The following is a 23,160-nucleotide window of genomic DNA, read 5'->3' on the forward strand; positions in this document are numbered from 1 at the left end:
AAGCCCGTTGTCACATTAATATGTTATGTAATGAGATGGATGGAGTTGACTGTATATCTATTGCAACCAGCTGAGTTTTGCCAGTTTTTCTCCCTAATTATTTAGGGGGTTGTATCAATTCTGATTCCCGTCGAGATCTGTTCCCCCCTACCTTTACCTAAAAAACATTTCAGTAATGGAATAATACAATTACATAAAAAGCCTTGAAACGACCCAAATAGTACTGTTAATCAACTAAAAGTGTTTAATCAGCTAATCGTTTGAGCTGGACTTGTATGCCTATTTATTGTTGGGTATTTTCATTTATAAGAAAAACTTCATATTTCATAAACTACATGCGTTTTGTGTGTAAAAATCTTAATTTGTAAAGTAACTCAAGCTGTCAGATGACTGTAGTGGAGTAAAGAGTACAATTTATCTCTGAAATCTAGTGCAGAAGTAGAAAGTGTCATGAAAAGCAAAAACTCAAGTCATGTACAAGTACCTCAAATTTGTATTTAAGTACAGTACTTGAGTAAATGTGCATAGTTACAATAATGACTATGCACAATAAGAAATAAAGAAATAAGAAAATAAGAAAATTGCATAATAAGAAATACATTCACAATAACAGTAAAACTGCTTTCTAAGAGTAATCTTTTTCCACCAAATCACACACAGCAGGGCATTTCTAAGTTTATTTTTATACATAGAAAATGACATAGAGGAATCCATGAAATGTTCCTTGTCCTTCCACAAAATAACTAACTTAACCCTTGTGTTGTTTTCCCGTCAAAATGGAAGAATCCGCTGATGCTTTTTATTGATGTTTTTAGCTTTTTCTTACGTTTTTGTCATTTTTTGCAACTTTTTTGATGCTTTTTTCAATGTTTGTTACTTTTTTGACGTTTTCAACAATACGTGCGACTACTATATATATTTTATATATATTTATAGTTATCGTTGGAATTTATGGTCAATAAAACCTAATTTATAGGAAATTATACCTAATGTTGCATGGAAGCATGAAATTAGTAATTATTTACACTAAAATTAAAGGAAAGTCTGTTGATGGATAATCACAGACTGGAATATGTCAACTTTTACTCAATACAATTTCTAAACCACTTCAATTTTTTTTTTTCAAATAAAATTGAATAAGACGCCCCAAAATGAATGAAAGTAGAGATTTGTTCTTGCCAAAGAGCGATGGGTGGAATCAATCATGTTATTTTGGGGAATTAAGAAGAACATTAATATAGGAAAAGGGGTAAGTTTGACCCGAGGACAACTTGAGGGTTAATAATACGAGTAATTTGATAGAGAGCTGTTTCATTATTGTAAAACACGGTGATACCTGGTTGTCATAGTTACACGCTTTTTCATCAGGTAGAAGTAAGAGTCTGGCAGCCAGCAGGTAGTCCGCTCTCACCAAAGGAGTCTCAACGCCGGTCTCAAGTTTTCGCCGCATGCCGAGGTGTTTTTTTCCCTCCCGCTGCGACACCTCCCCCCCCCGGACCGTCTGAGGACCGGAGCAGTATGTATGAACGTAGCCTTAAAGAAAATCCATCCCTGTAGGCCCGGCAACTATCCCTGCATAATGCCCTTATGCCCAAGGAGCACGGCGACAATAAGTGAAAGGACGAGCTTGGTTAAAGCGGTAAAAGACTAAGAGGGATCATGCCCCACCAGAGGGATCCGTTCATTGTGCTTTCTAATGCACATTAAAAATGGAACAAATTAGGAGAAAAAATGGATGGAGACAAAAATTGGATTCCCCCTGCTCAGATAATAACACTGTCTCGCCATACTTGGTAAAGCAAAATGCCTTTAAAATCTTGTCTGTGTCTTAGTGGATGTTAAATGATTCATGTTTTCAATCTGTGGTCTGTTTCAGATTTGTAATATTTGATTTTTTTGCCTTTTATGCACACAGGGAGCACCCTATATAAATCATGGTTATTTCATCAAAGAGAAGCGGTGGCTCTTCAGTGTTGGAGCCTGTGGGTGCTGAGCGTCGCTCTCCTCCAGGGTATGTCAGCTGCTGTAGTCTGATATATTTCATTGTTGCTTTGGGAAGCCTGCAGCAGCACTGCAGTGTTTCCCCTGATAGTTTTTTTTCTTAACTGGAACAGCCTCTGTATTTACATCATCTTTCCTACGTAGTCTTTTTTTTAAACATTTTGACACAGGAAAAATGGGCACTATGTACTGTACATGGCAGGGACCATTGCATTCAGTAGGTAAGAACAAGACACAAGTGATGAACGTCAGAGTAAAATTAAAGGCAACCTGATTCCAGATCCAGGGCTGTAGTCCGTGTCTATTGTCTCGGACTTGTCTCAGACTCGTTGGTATTTGGACTTGAAATTGTCTCAGGCTCGGTCATTGGACTCGCCAAATATTCTAGACTAAATTCTAGAGTCCGGCACTATAAACCTTTTTTGTAAAGTAACTTGCTTTTTTTAAACGAATCATTGATGAAGTGTGCTTGTTCAGGAAACAGGTATTAGTGTAATGTAAAATCCATCTAGAACGGACATTGGTCCTTGGTATACGCCTGGCTGCATCATACACCTCAATCAACAGGCATCAATCAATTTCCTTTTGGCCCCAGACAGTCAGGGAGCATGTTGTACTCTGGATTCTTCAGGACAAGTAATACCTTGATCAAGAATGGGAAAATGCCCATTTTTAGTGACACGTATATGTTGCTTTTATTTGTTACATTTTCCATCGGCAGCCCATAATGTTCTTGTTACACCAGAATACAAAGACTCAACATCTAATATAAAATAAAAAACGTAAAGTTGCACTTCAGCTCTATGTGACTTAGGTCTAAGTGAAATTGTTAATTTAACTTAAAGTAAATAATGTGGTCTAATTTGAACTTTTCTTTCTGAGTCTTGACTGTCTCTCATTTGGACTCATTCTTGATCCTGGTCTTGGACTTGTCTTGGACTTGACAAAGGTGGAATTAACTACAGCCCTGTCCAGATCTATGAATCTCGTATTTGTGCAGCGATCCTTTTTCACAGCAGACATTTTTAATTGTCACAACAGGTGAAACACTGGTGTACCTAATACCACTGACGCAAAGTAAGTGAAAACACCTGTATGGGTGGATTACAGCTGTTGCCATCAACAGTCTATCAACTGAGAGTGAACTAAAGCAGTACGATTCTGGACCAGAAAACTCAAACAATGAACTGAAAGACACTTAGAAAGCTCTGTAAAACGGCTAGCAGCAGAAGAGTTGGGTAATAATTCTGCATGGGTCTGTCACTGCATAAGGCCCCTTTCACTTTCCATTATAAACATCCGCCCATTTTACTATTTCAGAACTATAGGATGTTGAATTACATACAAGCTATGTCAGATGGCTTTGTTTTTGTGACTAATTCGTGGTTAGTACAGGGAACTCAGCTAATGATCATCTGATCTGGGTAGCAAACACCGCTCACCACATCGTAGTGGCCGTGCTGTGCTGCCAGGTGGAGAGGAATCTGTCCTTCATCTGATTGGCCGTTGACAGATGAACCGGACTTCAGCAGCATCTTCATAGGCTCCGCCTTCCCCTGCCAGGCTGCGTAGTGCAGCGGCCGCATACCTGAGCACACAGAAAAAACACAGAAAAAACACAGTATGAACACACAACAAGATTTATGTTATTATTGATCTGGGAGGAGTTATGTCCCTGTGTGTGTGTGCATGTGTGTGAGAGAGTGTGTGTCTCAGAGTGTGTGGATGCAAAAATGAATGTATCTTTTATTGTACAGATCAATTTACCAGTAATAAATTACCCTACCCTACCCTGTTATACTCCCGTCTATCTATAAATTACAGGACATCTGTCTGTCTGTCTGTCTGTTATTCACATACCTCTCGAACTGTTAGTACGATTGATTTCAAACAGATGTCTTGTTACGGGCACGAGTAAGTGCAGTGCCAAGTTTAACGCTGTTTGGATTAGAAATGCAAAAGATCTCGTTAAATATACAGTGTATCGGTATAAGAAGCACACATCGGCTTCTTGCAGCTCTGGCCGCTGGCCTCTCACCTTTAGGGCCAGACACAGAAAGCAGTTACAATGCACATACACCTCAGACCCACAAAAATGTGCAAAGTAGCACTACTTTGGACTGTCTTTGACTTTGAATAAACAAACTACAATTTCCAAATTTAAGGATGTTTCAGTATCCCACACATTCAAAGCACAACCAGACAACAGACAAGAAGTGGCAGACCGAGCGTGATGCCGCAGTCTACCGGACACACACATTCCAAATATCACATGATGATGCATCATTCCACACAATGTGTTGTCTTCTGTATCATCAATCATTCAATATCCTATCTATTGGGCTACAGGAACATCAACATGACAGGGTGTGTTTGTTATACACTAACAATGTTACAGTTGGCAAAATACCCCCGGGAATAAAGTCCATACATCAGCATTAACCATCCAGCCTGTTAGGAGAGGAACTCAAAGTGTTACATTGGTTAACTATAGTAATGATGAGACGAGACAGGACCGCCATCATGACTGTGGCAATATCAACATGCAAAAGCATTGACCAAAAAGACAACACTAATGTAGTTTAACAAAAACTCTCTTTATCTGCATTGCCTTTCACTTTTTCTTTCTGCCCCTTCTGTTTCTCTCTCTCTCTCTTTTCACATTTTAATTGGGATATTTTTGGATTAAATTCTGAATTGGCCACGTTTTCTGTTATGTAATTGTAGTAGTACAATGTCTTCCTCTGATGTAGAAGTACTGTAAGTCAGTAGTATGCTGTACAGTGGAGTTGGATATTAAGTGGTTGGGGTCTTTCTGTAAGTCCTTTTGGGAGAAAACTACACACAGCAATACAACAGTTGAAGCAATCAGCCCTTTCCAAACGGCACATTTTGAACTACTAGCAATTATCAAACACACAAACGAGAGCTGAGCCTGTGTGTGCAGAGGTGTGTGTGTGTGTGTGTGTGTGTGTGTGTGTAGTTCCCCCTCACCTTTCTGGTCTCTGATGTCAACAGCAGCCTGTGACTCCAGCAGCAGAGTGATAAGCTCCAGGTTCCCATTGAGCGCCGCATGGTGCAATGGAGAAAACCTAGTAGTACACACACACACACACACACACACACACACACACACACACACACACACACACACACAAACACACACACACACACACACACACACACACACACACACACACACAAAGAGGTTGGTTATAATGGCAAAGCTTAGCATGACAAATAGATTTAATAGCAGAGGATTAGAAGCTAAGGGAGAGATGGGATGGTGGGAGATGGCAAATGATGCACAAGAGGAAGGGTATTATATCATGTAAAGGATACTGTGTGTGTGTGTTTGTGTGTGTCCCTTTCCTCCTCCCTACAACTCTTTGCTGTTTGCCTTCAAAGACAGCTTTATGAGGGTTTCAACCTCAGAGTGATGACCCATATAAATAAGGTGCCCAATCAGCTGGGATTGGTTTAAATCGGTCCGTAGAGGAGAGGATGTGTTTCTGATTTGTCATGACGTTTCCCTGTCAAGTTGTGTTAATGATATGCCATGTCTTAAAGCGCCCATATTATGCTCATTTTCCGGTTCATAATTGTATTTTGAGGTTGTACCAGAATAGGTTTCCATGGTTTCATTTTCCAAAAACACTGAATTTTTGTTTTAACGCACGTTGCTGCAGATCCTGCTTTCTCCTTGTGTGTTTGGGTCTACTTTTTAGCTACAGAGTGAGACTTCCCACTTCTATACTATCTTTGTTGGGAGTTGCTCAGTAGGTAGGTAAGATCCCATCAGCTAGATAACTTTTCCTCCAGCTTTGGTCAGTACAAGGCAGGATTAGCTGGGAGACTTCTTCTAAATGAGGGGCACTTGTGGAACACCTGCAGAACAGGGACATGGAGGCAGTTCTTTTGGAGGTTATGGTGAAGTAGTGTTTGTTTTAGCAGTGTTTTGCTATTTAGAACGAGCTAGCATGCTACGGTTAGCCACCTCGTCTCGGCTAGTGACGTAGAAAGCCGCGCAGATTTTGAACAGCTCACCCGGAGACTGAAGACAGAGGACATTCAGAAACCTGTATCTCACTCATAACAGCATGGATAGGTTTTTTTCCCAGGTGTGTACGCGTGTGGAAGACTGGGCTGGTCCGAAAGAAAGAGTGACCCGCAGCAGAGCCAGAGTACAAAAGGTAAGCCATTTAATTCTTATCTTCAGCCTAGTGGATTAACGTGTAACTTCTGAAACTTCAAATGCGAGACTAAAGCAAAACTCTGTTGAAATGCTAGACATACCGATAGTATTAAGTTTCCCCCGAGGTTGTGGTAATGACATTAATGGATACAATACAAATAAGAAAACATCTGAAAAGAACCATGGAGATTGTTTAATCTCATCAAACAGATACACACCGGTCTTCATCTATTCTAAATGAGTAGAGCCTGAAATGGAATTTAAACCTCCTCCGCTCTAACATTTTCGCCAAAGGAACTCATCTCAGATGTCTAGTTTGTTTATTGTTAGTGTTTTGTGAGATATCTCCTCTTTGCTCTGACCTTGACTCATGCATGTAGCACATGTTTCATTTCCTGGCTTGCCATATCTTCTTGTAACCAGCCTTGAACAACTTCCCAGTTTCCGCTGACATCTTTGTTATCTACAGTACGTCCAAACCCGCTCAAGCCTGTAATTTGTCTGTTATACTGTACTCCCCTGGGTTTCATTAAACTTCAGAACATTATTAATCTCAACCCTGCTTTGGATTAGATTAGAAATACAAGGACAATAAAAACCACCGGAAAATTATGATCTGACTGTTCACTGCAATGGTTGGCATAGAAGCAGGAACCCAAGACTGTAACTAGGAGTCAAGAGCTAAAACACAGAGACATGGAGTCCAAAAATAAATAGAAGGGTTTGAAGGTTTGTGGGGTCTTTCTTTGTTAACTAACAACAGAAGAGATAAATTGACCTGTTTTGTCCTATCAATGTTCTTTTTAACTACCCAATTGTATTACCCCAAATAACATGATTGATTCCACACAACGTTCTACTAAATCTATACTTTCATTCATTATATTCATCTATATATATATATATATATATATTATATATATTCATATTCATTCATCTTATATTATTTTATAGCATTTGCAAAACCGTTGAAGTGGTTTTTAATTTTATTATTGAGTAAAAGTTAACATATTCCAGTCTCTGATTATCCATCGACATACTTTCCTTTGATTTTAGTCTAAATAATTCCTCATTTCTTCTTTTCTAACTCAAAAATTAGGTATAATTTCCTATAAATGAGGTTCATTGACCATAAATTCCAAATATAACTGTAGAACTAAAGTTAATAAATTAGTGTTACTTAGTGTGGAAAACGTCCAAAAAAGTGACAAATTTGAAAAAAGCGTCAAAAATGTTGAAAAAAATGACAAAAACTTAAGAAAAGTTAAAAAACGTCAATAAAAAGCGTTAAAAAAGGGTTGATTTTCAGACATCACAAGGGTTGAATAAGTTTGTATTTTCCCACTGTATGGAATCTTGGATGCTACTATATCAGAGAGTAGGCTAACGTTAGCAAATCAGTTCTATCTTCATCTGCACTCCAGACAAGCCCCAGACAAACTTGTTTAGCGTTACGTTAGCCACACAAACCTTTTTAATCATACTCTTAAAATAAAAACAAGTAAACCTCGGTCTTCTTAGTCCAAGAATCCAAGAAGCTGAAAATGAAAAAGGGTCTGAGCTAATGTAACGCTACATTAGCTACATTATCAGTTTGTAATAACAGTTATAACATATATTGCCATCAAGTGGATATTTATTTACCTTTATATTTAATGTTTTTTTTTATTCCTAAACAACAGTGACCACCACTTAATGTGCAAAATTCAAACTACAGTCTTCTAAGCAGCACAACTCTTAACACACGTCTCAAACAGACTCAGTGCAGACACACACTATGACCAATCCTCATCTAGATAACACACACTAGCTATGTTTCCATCCACACGTTTTTATCTGAATTAAGTGTTTTTAAATAAAAAATGCCTTAAGGAAACAATAGAATTTGATAGAATTTCATGAATATCAACTCAAAGGAGATACGTTCAGCCTCATCGGTTTTTATCTTGATTGAGATACGGCTCATGCGAGAAACGCCGACGGAAACGTTATTTGCTGAATAAATAATGAATTACAATCAAGTGTTAATTGTGTAATTAGGGTAATTGTATGGCTGCAACCCGCCACAAAACGAAGAAGGAGTTTTAGTTAATTTCCCAGTATTTCCGCTCTGTTGGCACACATGGCGGGTGTCAACAAAGACAGATGGAAGTGGACGAACGAGGAGACAAGAGACTTTTTAGATTTAATTTATCAAGAACTCGCAAAGGAAATGGCTTAGGACAAGCCGTGGGACGTCCTCCGGAGTAAATGGAAGGCGCTCAAACAGCGAGACATGTCTCAAAAAACAGCAGTGGCGGAGGGACAATAAAACACAAGTTGCATCTGCATCATCGTTGATAGTGTCGTTGTTTTCTTGTTACAGCTTGATATGGCCCTATCAGCTGGCACATAAGCACTGCAACTAGTGCAATATTGACCGTGTGTTGGTAGACGGCGCAATCTATTTTGTCTAGAAAAACGTTGTTTGCAAAAGTTTGCTTGAATGTTGTGCGATTCAGTGCGAAAATGAATGGAAACACCTTAAACGTCTAGAATTAGTTCGATATGACAAGTGGATCGAAACTTAGCCACTGTGATTCAGCGTGACTTTCTCATACAGTTTGAATAACTTCAGTGACTTCACACTACTCAATAGTTTCTTCTAAGAAACAGGAACACTTTTATTTTATAACATACCAGTTTTTTTAAGAAACAAAAAGGAATGAAAGTCAGTAGTTTGCTTCAATAGATATATCAATTTATTTTGCCTGTTTATGTAATGAGTGGGAAAAAAGTTACAAACTAAAGGTCCGTAATAACAAAGAACATGTACTGACCTGCCATGCACCCATCTCTAAATACTAATGAATGTGGTGTTTCCATCGGTTACACCACCATTGTGTTGTGAAAAACAGTAAGTGTGCATGTTTACTATAGTAAAGGAAGTGTGTTTCACGTTTTCCCAACTGTGTTTGTAACCTCAGACATCTCTGGACTTATTGGTATCTTTGCTCTTTTACATGTTTCTCTCAAACAGTATGTATTCTTACTTGGTTTTTATTTATTTCCCCAAAAAACATCATGAGCTTTCCCTACATGTATATACAGTATGTGTTCACTAACAAGTCTAAAAAAAGGAACTAGATCTGTTGTGTTTTGAGTGTGTGGTTAACAGGTGTGACAGCAGTGTGTCAGCATCTGAACAAAGTGCTGTAAATCCACAGTGTTGTGCACGTTGTCTTTACTGTAAACCCATTGGATAAGTCTAAGAGATTTAAAAACTGTGTTCAAGCAATGAAAAAGGAATTAGTTTGGTCCACATGAGCTGCTGCAGACTGTAGTTAGAGTTTTGCACACGGAGCTCCAGTCGTCCCACTGTTGTTTTGCTATCGCCAAAAACTGTAAGACTTTTTTATGAGATTCTTATTTTAAAGCTTATGGCTTGGAAGCCAACATAAGACTATACCACTATTCCAGAAGTGATTTTTTTAACCACTAAATATCTATATTGACGTTTGCCTGTATAAAGCGTTTTAAGCCGGGAACCAAACCAACCCACAACATGATGTGATTGTGGCCTTAAAACATTTGATTTGCAAAAAAAAGTACAAGACCGTGTAGAGAAAGTAGCATCAACTGTAACGGTCGCAGCTTGCTATAGCCGTTCATATATTTATATATATATATATGGATTTAGTTGAGTGTAGCTACTTTAATTTCTGGTTAGCCCTCAACTCAGTTTGACTCTTTTGTGTTTGGACACTGAATGTTCGGTAACCATGGAGATGGTGCTAGTTCTACAGTGTGAGTATCAGCCGTTCTTTTAATACATCCACTGTGTCAGCTCGAAAGTTACTGAATCTCTATTTTATGTGTAATTTGTGTGTGCGAGTGTGTGTTTGTGTGTGTGTGTGTGTGTGTGTGTGTGTGTGGAGCAGCATACTAAAGAGGGACCTGCTCTAGTTTATTCAAACACATCACCCCTCGCTCCTTACCTCTCCTCCTTCTCTCTGCCTGCACTTCTTCTTCTGTGCTCCTTTTTTTTGTTTGAACTGTCACCTTCTTTTCCTCTCCTTTTTTAAACCTCCACTATCTCCTCTCCCTATTATCTTCCCTATATACCTTTCTGAACCTATAATGGGCCAAATATGGGAAAGCATTCCTACTCTAGCCCATTATTCATGTACTGTTGGAGTCAACACTGGAAAAAGAAATGGAACTGAACTGGGATTGCACCTTAAATTAAAATATGAAGGGAAGCTGTCAGCACGTTGAACCATCTTAGCACAACAAACACTGAGACAGACAGAGGAGGGTTCTCTCTGCGCATGTTCCATCACCCACTATTATATCTCCGTGACAACTGTGTCTTCTTCTCCTTGCTTCCCCCTCCAGGGTAAAACAGGGATAGCGTTACACAGTGCTGCACTGGGGCAGACTAAAACTGCACTGTGTGTGTGTGTGTCTGTGTGTGTGTGTCTGTGTGTGTGTGTGTCAGTGGGGGTGCATGCATCGGGGAGGGAAACCCTTCCTATTGCCAAGTAGTAAAACCTTCCATGCAATATTTATACCCTGTTCTCCTTTTCTGCTCCACATATACGCCTCTCCTCACTCTCCTCTCTCTCCTCACTCTCCTCACTCCTCTCTATCTCTCTCTCTCTCCTCTCTCTCTCTCTGCCCATCTTCCTCCATATCTCCATACTTCTTCAGCCTTCAACCACTTCCCTCCACAGCTCCGTCCTCTTCCTGTACTTCCTCTCCGGTCTCTTCCATTATGCCTCCTTCCATCTCTACTCCTCCATCACATTTTGTCACATTGTAGTTATGGGACTGTACCTTCAACCCACATATTCATTTGTTAATTTTAATTTCCCGTCCTGCGCCCACGTCGTTTAAATAGCAAATGCACCTGCGCCCATCTTTGCGCCCATGGGCATGCTGGTCGTACAGGGAGGTGTGTTCAGGTGAATTCTTGGCGTGTTTCTATCTTGCGGCAGCAGGACGTAATCACGCCATTGACCAACAAAAACCTGGTCTACAGTCGATAGTGCAGCAGTTCATAGTTGTTTTAACAGCGCACTAGTAAAATGTGCCTAGGCTTATGCACATTGCCCCCACACTATGCTTGTTACACACACACACAGGGAAGTGCAGTAGCTCACATACAAAAGATTACAAATACAAACAGTACGGTGCCAATCCGCCATCATAATCGCAATGTGCCAAGGTAAAAACGCACCTGGCTTTTAGATGACACTCTGATTGGTTTATTGCATGTTACGCCTGAAACACATCTATGAATTAATGAAGACACTAAGTACAACCCTTTGAACCATGCGCATGGCGCACAGACCCTTTATTCCCCCGTCAAACTATTAAAAGTGGATATGGACACGCGTGGTCCTGCTTTACGCCGGGTGCTTAAATCCTTAAAATAGGGTCTGTAGTGTTTAATCGGCTAATCATTTCAGCTGGACTTGTATATTGTTTGGTAGTTTAATAACAAAACATATTTGATAAACTACATGTGTTTTGTGACCAACGGTCTCTAATGTGTAAAGCTGTCAGATGAATGTAGTGAAAAAGTACATTATTTCTCTCTGAAATGTAGTAGAGTAGAAGAAGAAAGTACCATGAAAAGAAAAGACTCAAGTAAAGTACTAAAACCTCAAATTTGTACTTAAGTACAGTATTTGACTAAATGTACTTAGTTACATTGCACCACTGCAAGTAGCTAGCTGTGCATATACCCAACCACAAATATGATGCAAAGACACAAAAGCACATTTTCAAAAAGATGTGTCTCACTATGATGACAAAATGACACTCACTACCAGCTTTTTCCCCAAAAAGACCAAGAAACAGTCAACCCAAACTGCTCCACTGCCTCTGGACCAACATCTTCTGTATCTCCATATCAGAAACCAAACTCTGGTTCTTATCTTGCTTTTTCCATTTCCTCTCACCAGCTTCCTGTTTGTTTATCTCTGTTACTCATCTCTTTCTCTCTCATCATCCTCTTGAAGTCTGCATGTCTTATAGATATCTCTAACTAGATTGGTCAAATTTTAGCACACACACACACACACACACACACACACACACACACACACACACACACACACACACACACACACACACAGCTTGACCCCTTTTCAGTAATAAGGGACTTTTATGCTTACTGTGCCTTCCCGAGACCCACCGCTCCAACATTCACACACTGGACAATGTCTACTACTCTTCTGTCCCTTTTGCTGCTGTGTGCTGTCCAGTGTGCGTGTGCGTCCACGCTGTCCTGGCTCATATATCATGTAGTCTTGTCTTGTGCCTCTGTTCTTTGCTAATCAGTGCCTGTCACTCTGCTGGTGTGTCTGTGTGTCCAGGTTTTATCTGGCCATAAAACACAGACACACACACACACACACACACAGACACACACACACACACACACACACACACACACACACACACACACACACATAATTCCACGGATAGATTCCTAGGAAGGAATTATAGATTTTATGTTAGGGGACGACGTCTCTGGCTCTGACATCAGTGTAAAAATGCCTTGGAGGTGTGTTAATGCAGGCAGGTGTTCATTAATTCACTAAACAAGGTGATAAAATATTCTTAATATATTCTAATCTATTCTATATTGTCAACAAACTATTTTGAAAGTGTGAAGATGACTCACTTGTTGTTGGCCAGGGATATCACGACATATGATTGCGTTTAGTTTACAACGTAGCCGATCCTTTTTTATCATTGATGCAAGGAAAAGCATCCTAGATGTTCTAGTGTCATGCCCAACCATGCAATTAGTAATGTATCAATGTAAGTAATGTAGAAATGTATTTTAAAGATGGAGGCGCAGAAATCAGTTTTACTAGAAACCAATGAGAAATTTGATCAATAGGCTTTTATTTGGGAACTTAATAGCATTCCTTGAGCTAGTCTATGTGATGTTGAAGATGCAGACCTTGCTTTAAAATTATTATCACTATTTATGATAATTGCTAACAGACACGCCCCTTTCAAGAAATTTACTGTTAAAGCCAAAAGTGCTCTGTGGATTGATGATTCATTAAAGAATCTAATGGTTCTGACAGATGATGCCAAGAATGTTGCTTTCCGCAAATTAATAAATCAGAGAATTTCTGAAAGTGGTCAAGACAATAAAATAAATATGGAAAGTTCTGACTGAAATCACGCGTAAAAAAACAACTCAGACTTCTTTTATAGAACAAGATGATGTGTATTTAACTAAACTAAACCTCTATATATTGCAAATTATTTTAAGGTTTATGTTTTTGATAAGATCTCCAAGCTCAGAAAACATGGACACTAGTGTGAAATACAACTCAGAAGAGCTTATGACAAAAGGCTTCATGAGGGGTAAAAACTGTGCTTTTGAATTTCGTGAGATTAACGTTGATAAAGTAGAGAGATTGTTGAACTCTCTGGAATATGACAAGCCTGCAGGTATGGACCACCTAGACTGTTAACTGTTGAAAATATCTGCTTCATACATTTCCAAATCTGTCATATTTTTAATAGATGCTTGATCAGTGACGTTTGTCCAACATTACGGAAAGAAGGAAGAATTTCTCCTATTGCAAAGGACAAAAAGCCCAAACAGCAGGCCTATCAGCATCTTGCTTGTACTGTTTAAAAAATGTGTCTGTGCAAATTTGAGATTATCTTTCTACAAATGGTTTAACCTTTATGTTCCAACATGCGTACAGAGCTGGTCACTCTACACCGCTACCCGTTACATGTCACAATTGACGAGTGGAGAGGTGGCTTTTAAAGTGCACAATTTCTGCATTTATTAACAAAACAAAACAAACATAAAAATACTCAACTGAGCCAAAAAATCGTATGGTAGCAGACTTTTTAATATCAGTAAATATCTTATCGTTGACCAAAGGATCGTTTTAATATTGCTCCCATGGGGCGTGTTAACAAAATAATCTGTGAATAAGCAAGAAGGAGAAGAAAAGAGAAAAGAGAGTAGAAAGTAAGGGAGAGCAGGCTGCCTGGCAACAGTAGTAAACACATCCATGATAAACACAGACGTAACGCCAAACATTACAAATATCTACTCGTTTTTCTGCACACTCCAGCAGGATGGTTCAATTCAATTCCATTTTATTTATAGTATCAAATCGGAACGAGTTATCTCGAGACACTTTACAGATTGTCTGTGTAAACTTCTACACACGCACACACTTACGTAGAGTGCAGATATTTAATTGCAGTGGAGCTCTCTTGTAATACACTCTCTGGTCTCAGTGGGGATCGCCTTGTCAGGGTTTCTAAAGAGGGACCGTCACACACTCTAAGTGCTCTGTTGTCACGTCTCCAGTCTCTTGTGAGACACACCACTTCACTGTATGTCCTCACATGTATAAGTGACAAACCCCCTCTATCTGCCATTTTCTCTCCTTTACATCACTGTCTCCACTTTGCTGCTAGTCTGTTTCCTAATTGAAAAAAAACAGTGTGAATCCAACCAACACTGGCTGATTTTTTTAATGACACGAAAACACCAGCTGATTGACACCACTTAGGAAATTGTTTTCCGTGTGCACGCACGCACGCGCTCACACACACACAAACACACACACCAGATGAGGAAAGAGATGCAAATTAAGAGCTAACTTTTTTTAACAAAATGAGTTCATTACGAGTCTCCAGAGCAAATGCCAAGAAGAGTAAATGAATCTAAAATAAATTGTGCAGGCTCATTAGCCATGTGCGCTCAGTATAAAAAAATAAAATTTAACTTGATCCATGCACTTATTTTTGACTTTTGTCACACACAGCCACGTTGGCATCAGCCAATAAGGAACACTTAATACTGTGGGAGGAAATTAGGGGCAAGAGGCAACAAGAGTAAACACACTAATTAGAGTGCACTGTTCAGTTTCACTCAGAGTGGCAAAGCAGCGGTCTTTTGATCTCGATCTTTACAGAAACTACTTAGCTACTAAAACTATTTAGCACAGTTTGGTGCTAACTGTGGTCTTTCGGCTCCATTTAAATGACTCTTACAAGGGCTTAACTGTCGTGACTCACGGTTGTAGCAATTAGCATTTCTACCGTGTGCTGTTTCCTGCGGCACCGTGCAGACAGGCATTTATCACAGATGAACAGATACTGGAAGTGTCAAAAGGATGGAAAAAGTAAGGTGGCCACCACCAGCACATGGAACAGCTGCAATCATACACACTCAAAATTCATATTTTGTTTATTCACGTCAAATTCCAGCCTTAAAAGTGGGTAAAGGAATTTCATTTTATTTATTTATTTATTTATTTATTTATTTATTTATTTATTTATTTATTTATAAGGGCAACAAACATTAATCAACATTTCTATAAATGTGCCGGTGTTAGACAACCGGCTCATTTTCAACTATAGTGACGAAGTAAACTGGCAAAGCAGCTGGAAACTACAGTGGATATGTGGCACATAAGAACAACAGACTGGTTGAAGATGCTCCACCTGAACGTAAGGAGACGGAGGGGACAATGGCAGCGCAGGAACTTCCCCAGGGAACAAGAAACCTTTGAGAAACTTAGGAACAGAGCCTGGGTTTCCAGCGGAGGAACCAGACACCAAATGTAGTTCCAGGTGTATATCTTTATGGACTGTAGGAAGCTTGTTCACTTCTGATTGGTTACCCCCTGGGAGCACATCAACTACAACTTGTGTACCGCCTTGTTCACATGATATAGATAAATTACCATCAAACACATTGTCTCTTTTTCATTTATTTATTAAATCAAACTCAAACATCAGAGTTACGCAGCCGAGACAACAAAGAATAACACAATGACTCTGTGCTATTGTCTCTGCTTGTACAGTATATAAACTACTAAAATGGATGAAACAACTAAAATGAAAAACAACAGGAACGCTTTTCATTTAGTTCCTGACTTTGGTTTCTCCAGTTCCAAAGTTCTTGGAACTATTTGGTAGAAAAAAGGACTAAGAGGTGCGGTGCAACTGGGACATCACAGCAGCAAGAGACTGTCCTCCCCCCAGATGGTCATCTGGCAATTCTGGCAAATGCAAATATAAAACAAAAAAATATATAGAGGAGACGGTGGATAACCCTATTTCAACATACGGAGGCAAATTCCTTTAAAACTGTTTACCACATTATTGATGACTTATTGATTGATTGATTATTTATTGATTATTTATTCCAGAGGGGTTGGACCCCTTTTTTAACGTGGGCCAGTCAGATTTTTATTTTAATATACAAATAAATTGTCTTTACGCGGCCCTCTGATGGCCTCAGTATTAAATTGAGACAGTTTCATTCATTTCCAGTTAAAAACATCTTGTTGTCACATTAAACAGTAGTCTAACTTGGTGTTTTGGTACAGTTGGTTGTAACGGCTGATGTGAAATGTAGGCCTATAGGAGTAGGGTACACATGAAAACCCTGAACAAGCAGCGTCTTTCTGCTGCGCCCCATTAACGTAGTGGTTAGTTTTACACCATGTAGTTTAAACTGCAATTAATCCAGATGTGAAAGCCCCCTTACTGGACTACTTATGATAATTCCATTCCATTATATTTTGTTTTTTGAATTGTTACCTGCCACCATAATTGTGTGATTTCCTTGCCATATATGTTGACGCTTTAACCATAAATTGGTGCCTAAAAATGTATCAGAATGCAGGAATTGAAGTCCCCCCCCCCCCCCCCCCCCCCCCCCCCCCCCCCCCCCTCCCCTCTTCCCGCTTTATGTGTTCCCCAAAGGCCAATTCCGACCAAGGAAAAACCATGACGTATAATCACAGGCAGTCATTAAGTAATGTTTTAATTGCAGAGTTAGAAAGACAGATGTCTTTAAAAAAGTGGTAAGCATTGTTTGCCAGTTACTTAAATTAAATATTTAAAATTCTGTTACATAAGGTACTGCTTATATTATTTCATCATCTGTACACACATGTAATTAGTGTATTTGGAGAAGTTGGAGATAGCAGGATTGGATACCGACCCTCTGTTTCCAGTCTGCCCGACTTCAGTACACACGATCTGATCCACGATGTGGTAAACAGGGTATCCCCATACACTGGTGCTGAGCTCAAAGCTTTTAAAAGTCTGAACGATTTACCGGTTCTTTGTAGCTGGCTGGGTTACAGGTACACATTGCTACGCTAACGGTGGGGTAAGACATCAATCTATAGGGTTTCTTTTGCATTAACATATTTTTTACTTGAGTAAAAATGTATATAACACGTAGCCTATGATTTTAGAGGAAATGGTTGGTTGTGGCTACCCACATACCACTGTTCACTGGGTGTGCCAATGCAACTTTCTAATGGATACCTAAATGCATCCCGGCTCTGGGAAATGCAGTCGTTAATTATTTATCATACGTTAATCCATGCGTAAATTTACAGAGTGTATATGATCAATAGTAACGACACATAATTGTAACATCGAGCCATCTTCTTATCTGTGATTTTATTTGCTGTGTAGCCTATGTTAAGATTTGACCGGTGGATATTACGACTCGAGGGTCAGCAGCAAGCAAGCTGTCCAAAGTTAGCTGCAGCTAGCTGCGTTAGGCGCACCGCAGATCTGCATTTAACTTGTTTTTTTAATCTTTCTGAAGCTAGTTTCCGTACCGTGTTATCGTTAATTTAAATTATATTTTTGTACTTGTGTTAAGTTAAATGATCAAGGGAACAGCCTAATTTTGGGATATGTAGCTAGCTAGCTAGGTCAGTGAATAACCGATGATAATTATGTGGGTCAAAGGTCCCATGACATGGTGCTCTTTGGATGCTTTTATATAGACCTTAGTGGTCCCCTAATACAGCCACTAGAGCCAGTCCCACAATGAGCTTTCATAAGTATATGGCATTTCTGAGTCTAGCTTTAAGGAGGAGGGGGGGGCAAGGTGGATGCTGGGGGTGTGGCATTGATAAACCTGCCACTTTGCTCGTTTGAAAGTCATGATGTCTCTCTCTGGGTGGGCAAAGCAGAGAAAGGAGAGGTAACCTTGCCCCTTATGACCTCATAAGGAGTATGTGTTTGGTCTAAAGCATAGCTTTTCTGCCGCCCGTCGTTTATAATTTGTGTGAATAGAGCATGACGTCACGTGCAAAGGGTCTATTAGAGTTCCAAATTCAAGGTAATGAGGCAGGTTGGGGGGGTAGTTAGGTCAAACAGATAAAGGACTTCAATCAAGGAGACCGTGGTTCATGTTCTGTTTGAAAATAAAACGTATACAGTGTTTAACGCGGTGACGCAGGCCATAATAAGTGATTAGGTCTTGTTTTTGTTGTTGTTGGTTCACTTTTACTCATGACATTCTAACCGGACACATAGGATTCTATTCATTACGCTAAACTAAGCTAGCCGGACTAAGACAATGCATGCACTGAGACAAAAATGTGTTTGCCCACCTAAATAAATATAGAGGAGACAGTAAATAACCCTATTTCAACCAACGGTGGCGTATTCCTTTAAAACTGTTTACCACATTATTGATGACTATCAATTGATTGATTATTTATTTATCTAAAAACTATTTTGGGAAACACCATTTATTTGTCACACATTTGTAATAGCTGTTCTTCATCAGCAGCAGACATATATCCTCAGAAATGATTTGACACTGTGAACCTGTTGTGTGTCTGCTTCCCATTCTGTCTGCAATTAGTGGGCAAGTCTGCGTGCAGGGTCTGGAACCTTAAGGGGAGAGAATAGCTCTGTCTGTCTCTCTAAATGCTCTTCGTCTCACACACACACGCACACACAAACACACACACACACACACACACACACACACACACACACACACACACACACACACACATGCACACACATGCACACACAACAAAACCAGGCTGTGGGCCACAGTTCTCCATTGGATGTTTTGCCTGTTTAAAGCAGAAAGACGCAAATTATACATGCACTCTCTTTGTCACAGACGTAAACACGTCATTCTAGTCAGAACTTTAGCAGAGTGGTATCTGGGCTAATCCTTCTGCTTTGAATCCCACAGAAGCACAACTAACACTGTCACGGTAAATGAATGGGACCATGGGGACGAGTGGGACAGGTTGGAAGTTAATAAGGAGCAGAAATTCTTATGAATGGTAACCTTGAGGTGGCAATGAAAGGGTGAAAATGAATGAATATATTATTTGATGTGAAAGTATGCTGTAAATAATAATACTATGCCTATGACAGTTGCAATATTTCAGTTGTTTGGTTTATTTCTTTTTCTTCAATTTGTGTACTCTATAATATTATTTTAATTATTAATCAGTTAATATTTGTCTGCTTTTAATCTATTCCTGGTCAATGTGTTCATGTTTGTATGTTACAAAATATTTATTATATATTCTTTATCTGTATGCTGTTATAAGGGGGAATGTGGAGAAAACGAGCGGATAGACAGATGAGATGTACATGGAGGGAGGAGTAATGGAGATAACTCACCCATCTGTATCCTGGAAGTTGACATTCACTTTCTTTGCAGAACCGAGGAGCTCTGAAACACAAATAAAGTGGAACATGAATTGATTTTTACAGCTTGTAAGTGATAGTAATAGCCGGTTGATGTCTTTTTATGATACAATATTATATTTACTGTTTGTGTTACAGCATCATTGTGCTATATTGGACAAGTATTTTTTAATTCAATCTTCAAGCCCAAAAAAACCCACAGCATTTCTCACTTCTCCCTTAATTATTTCCCCCGGAATAAATACTGATTTCATATTTCCTCACCTAGGAAAGAATGACATTTTCGGGAGTTCAGGCCCTCATGGTGATAATATCCGTCTCTCATTATGAATATTTATATTAAACAGAGCATGTCTGTGTGTTGTAATGCATGAAGTGAAGTAGTGTGAATGCAGAATTCACTTCATTCAATCTAAACCTACCTATAGACATATAAAAACATAAAAAATGTGCATCAAGTTTACTGTATACTGTATGTGTAACCATTTTTTAAATGATATAGCGTGCAAACTTAGCAAAATAGCAGACAGAATTAGAAATATTTCATTAAAGTTATAACAAGTGCTAAAAAACTATGAAAGTTAACGTGAAAGTGTTGCACACAACAGTTTAGTAACTTCAGTACATCACTTTGGCCTGATGGTGTGGCCTTCTGAGTAGGGGTGGGACAAAATAGTGATATCATCGTGGGTGGGCTTATAAAAGGTACGTTTCCATGACACACGGGGAAAGAACAGGACAGTCGGGATTAGGAAAAGAAGAAAGCGACAGTTCGGTGTAGGAGAAGAAGAAAGCGACAGGTTTAGGAAAAGAAGAAAGCGACAGTTCGGTGTAGGAGAAGAAGAAAGCGACAGTTAGGTTTAGGAAAAGAAGAAAGCAACAGTTAGGTTTAGGAAAAGAAGAAAGTGACAGTTAGGTTTAGGAAAAGAAGAAAGTCCTGTGTTGTTTGACCCATCCAATTGCTTTGTCATTTAATACCCAATTTCAATACCTAAGGAGCAAATATCAGCGACAGTGAGCCAACAAGCATGCAGCATGCTTCTACCAAGATCTAATAATGCTGCTGATTGGCTGTTTAATGTTACACGTTGAAGAGACAGACACATTGGCCTAAAATGCCAAAAAATGTATCTTTAAAAAAATAAAAATAGCTGTATGGTGATATTATGCTGGGGATGTGCTCGATTAGCACTTTGTGACCTGCTCATGCTCCTCATGAATACATTAAGTCTGACTTTGCAACACACCACACATGAGTGCACATGGTGATGTCACATTATGTATTGACATTACAGCTGTGTAGTAGACAACACAGCTTTATAAAAGTCTGACAGACAATGAGAAAGTATCAACACTATTCATGGCATGGCCGGTAAAACAGGAACTACAGAATTTGGTCATGTAGACTCTAGGAGCTTGGTTGGTTGGCCTCAGTCTCATCCAGGGCAGTTAGCATGTAGAGGAGATGAAATGTAAAACCATCCGACTGCATTTCATGATCAATCTGCCAGAGAAAGTTTTTCACACCGTGTCAAATTCATTTATATATAACTTTTTATAATATAGAAAAGTAACTCACAACAAGGGTTGTAGTGAGGTACTAATCTCTGAAGGTAGACTTGGAAAAAAAGTGTTGCATGATCTGCTCCATATACATATCTCTTTTTATTCTGACCTTTCACCAAAAACATCTCTTCCAACTGTATCTTTGAGAAGATGGTTATTAAAAGAAAACATCTGTCATCAACACAGATACTTTTATAAACCCTGTTTCTCTCCGGTCATGAATCTCACAACACTCACTTGTTTGAGAGGTAAAGGGCGGCAATGTGCGTCACCACAACCCGCTAGGAGTTATCAGGCGCACTATGGTCTCCCATTGCCAGACTTATCTCCACAGTGCTGCGGTGGAGGCTCCACACAGCATTAAGGATGGAAGAGAAACGAGTTCTGGTTTATCGGCATTTCTATGCGCCAGACAGAGCCACGGTGCCTCTGTAAAGTAGCTTCGGGAAGGAACTAGTTTTGGTGGAACATGTGTACGTTCAAAAGTTTTTTAGTCGTGCAACAGAAAACTCTGATAAGACAGGGCGTTTCTCATTACCAAGTAAGCAAAGAACGGACTTGTGTTCTTGGGGAGACCGTACCTGCTGGCTGTACCTGGAAGAATGAACTCGCAAGTTCAGAAGCACACAGCGTTCTTCCTGTTATTGCGCAACACCCCCAGCATAGAGAACGCTTGCCACTTTATAGTTAGCTTTGATGTGTGTATTCATAATAAAGCATGGACGGTCACCTTTCACACCGCCTTTGTTGTTTTGTTACGTTTTCATTTAAAGTGCTATTAAGTATCACAGGCCATTAACTGTATAAATAACGACACAACAGCGGGAAAAAATCCATGTAACATTGTTCGGGATTCATTTTTAATTAAAAGCAGAAAAGAAACGTTAAAATAGGTATTAAAATTATAGATGGAGTGGGTAAAGTTAGCCACTGTCAAAGGTATACTTTACCGAGAAGCAGAAAATGAGCCTGCGACTGAGGAGAGCCAGGATGGGGAGGATAGAGGAGGATAGAGGAGGAGGGGGATATACATATATCCTATATATAACAACAGCAGTAAAAAAATTTTAAATATCTTACAATTGTGGACCTGGCTTTCCTCTTCCATTGTTGCTGCTGCAGGGGTCTGTCTAAATGTGGGGCCAGAGGGGTCTGCCTAAATGTGGGGCCAGAGTGGTCTGTGAGCTGACTGACTGACCGGCTCGCGAGAGTCATTCCCGGCTGGTGAGCTTGCTATGCCCGCCGGGGGTTGTGGAGCTTTCCAACTCCAAAGGATTTTTTAATTCACCATCAATTTTTGTTGAACTGCCTATATTCAAAATCTACACAGCTGATTTCTCGCCTTAAAACATCTTAAAAATGAATTTATTGATTTAATAATAGACGTACATTTTAAAAATCTGTGTACCGGAAACCATAAGCGCTTTACACCCGAATTGAACGCTGGGCGTGTCGAGATCACATCAGGGATTTTAACTGTTCTTGGCGAAATGCTAACTTGTGTATTGGGTCAGTACTTTGGCCACCAAACATGACGTTTTCACAAGAACACAAGAACACAAGTCCATAGAAGAACACAGACTGAGAAACGCCCTTAGTCTAGCTAGCTGTCTGAATTTACCCTGCAGAGATCTGAGGAGCAGTTAACCATAGTCCGCAGGAATCCACCAGAGTTCACAATGCCAACACAAAGAAAGAGGAAGGTAACAATCATCTGACCGAAATGGGGGATATCCATTTAAACTGGTAATGGAAACGCTAATCAGCAGCCAAAGGGCTGCTAGTGTAGGGCGGTAAGGATCAGTCTCACAGTGATGATGTCACTGATTCAGTCACTAGGCTCGTTCGAGATGAGCCAGGTCTGCGCAGAATCGATCACCGGCGATCGGCGCCCGTTGCATGCCGGTTAG

General features: G+C 39.6%; 1 protein-coding gene across 1 annotated transcript in view; it reads right to left on the bottom strand.

The window, feature by feature from the left end:
* Window positions 1-23,160, bottom strand: part of caskin1 (CASK interacting protein 1) — a 117,567-nt gene that overhangs the window by 34,039 nt on the left and 60,368 nt on the right. Inside the window, exons 2-4 of the mRNA XM_034894458.1 lie at window positions 19,658-19,709; window positions 4,996-5,093; window positions 3,444-3,589 (exon numbers count right to left, since the gene is read on the bottom strand). Of these exons, the coding sequence (XP_034750349.1) occupies window positions 3,444-3,589; window positions 4,996-5,093; window positions 19,658-19,709 (296 nt within the window). The remainder of the gene's footprint in view (window positions 1-3,443; window positions 3,590-4,995; window positions 5,094-19,657; window positions 19,710-23,160) is intronic.

Source organism: Etheostoma cragini, chromosome 15 (genome assembly GCF_013103735.1).
Source record: "Etheostoma cragini isolate CJK2018 chromosome 15, CSU_Ecrag_1.0, whole genome shotgun sequence".
NCBI lineage: Eukaryota > Metazoa > Chordata > Actinopteri > Perciformes > Percidae > Etheostoma > Etheostoma cragini.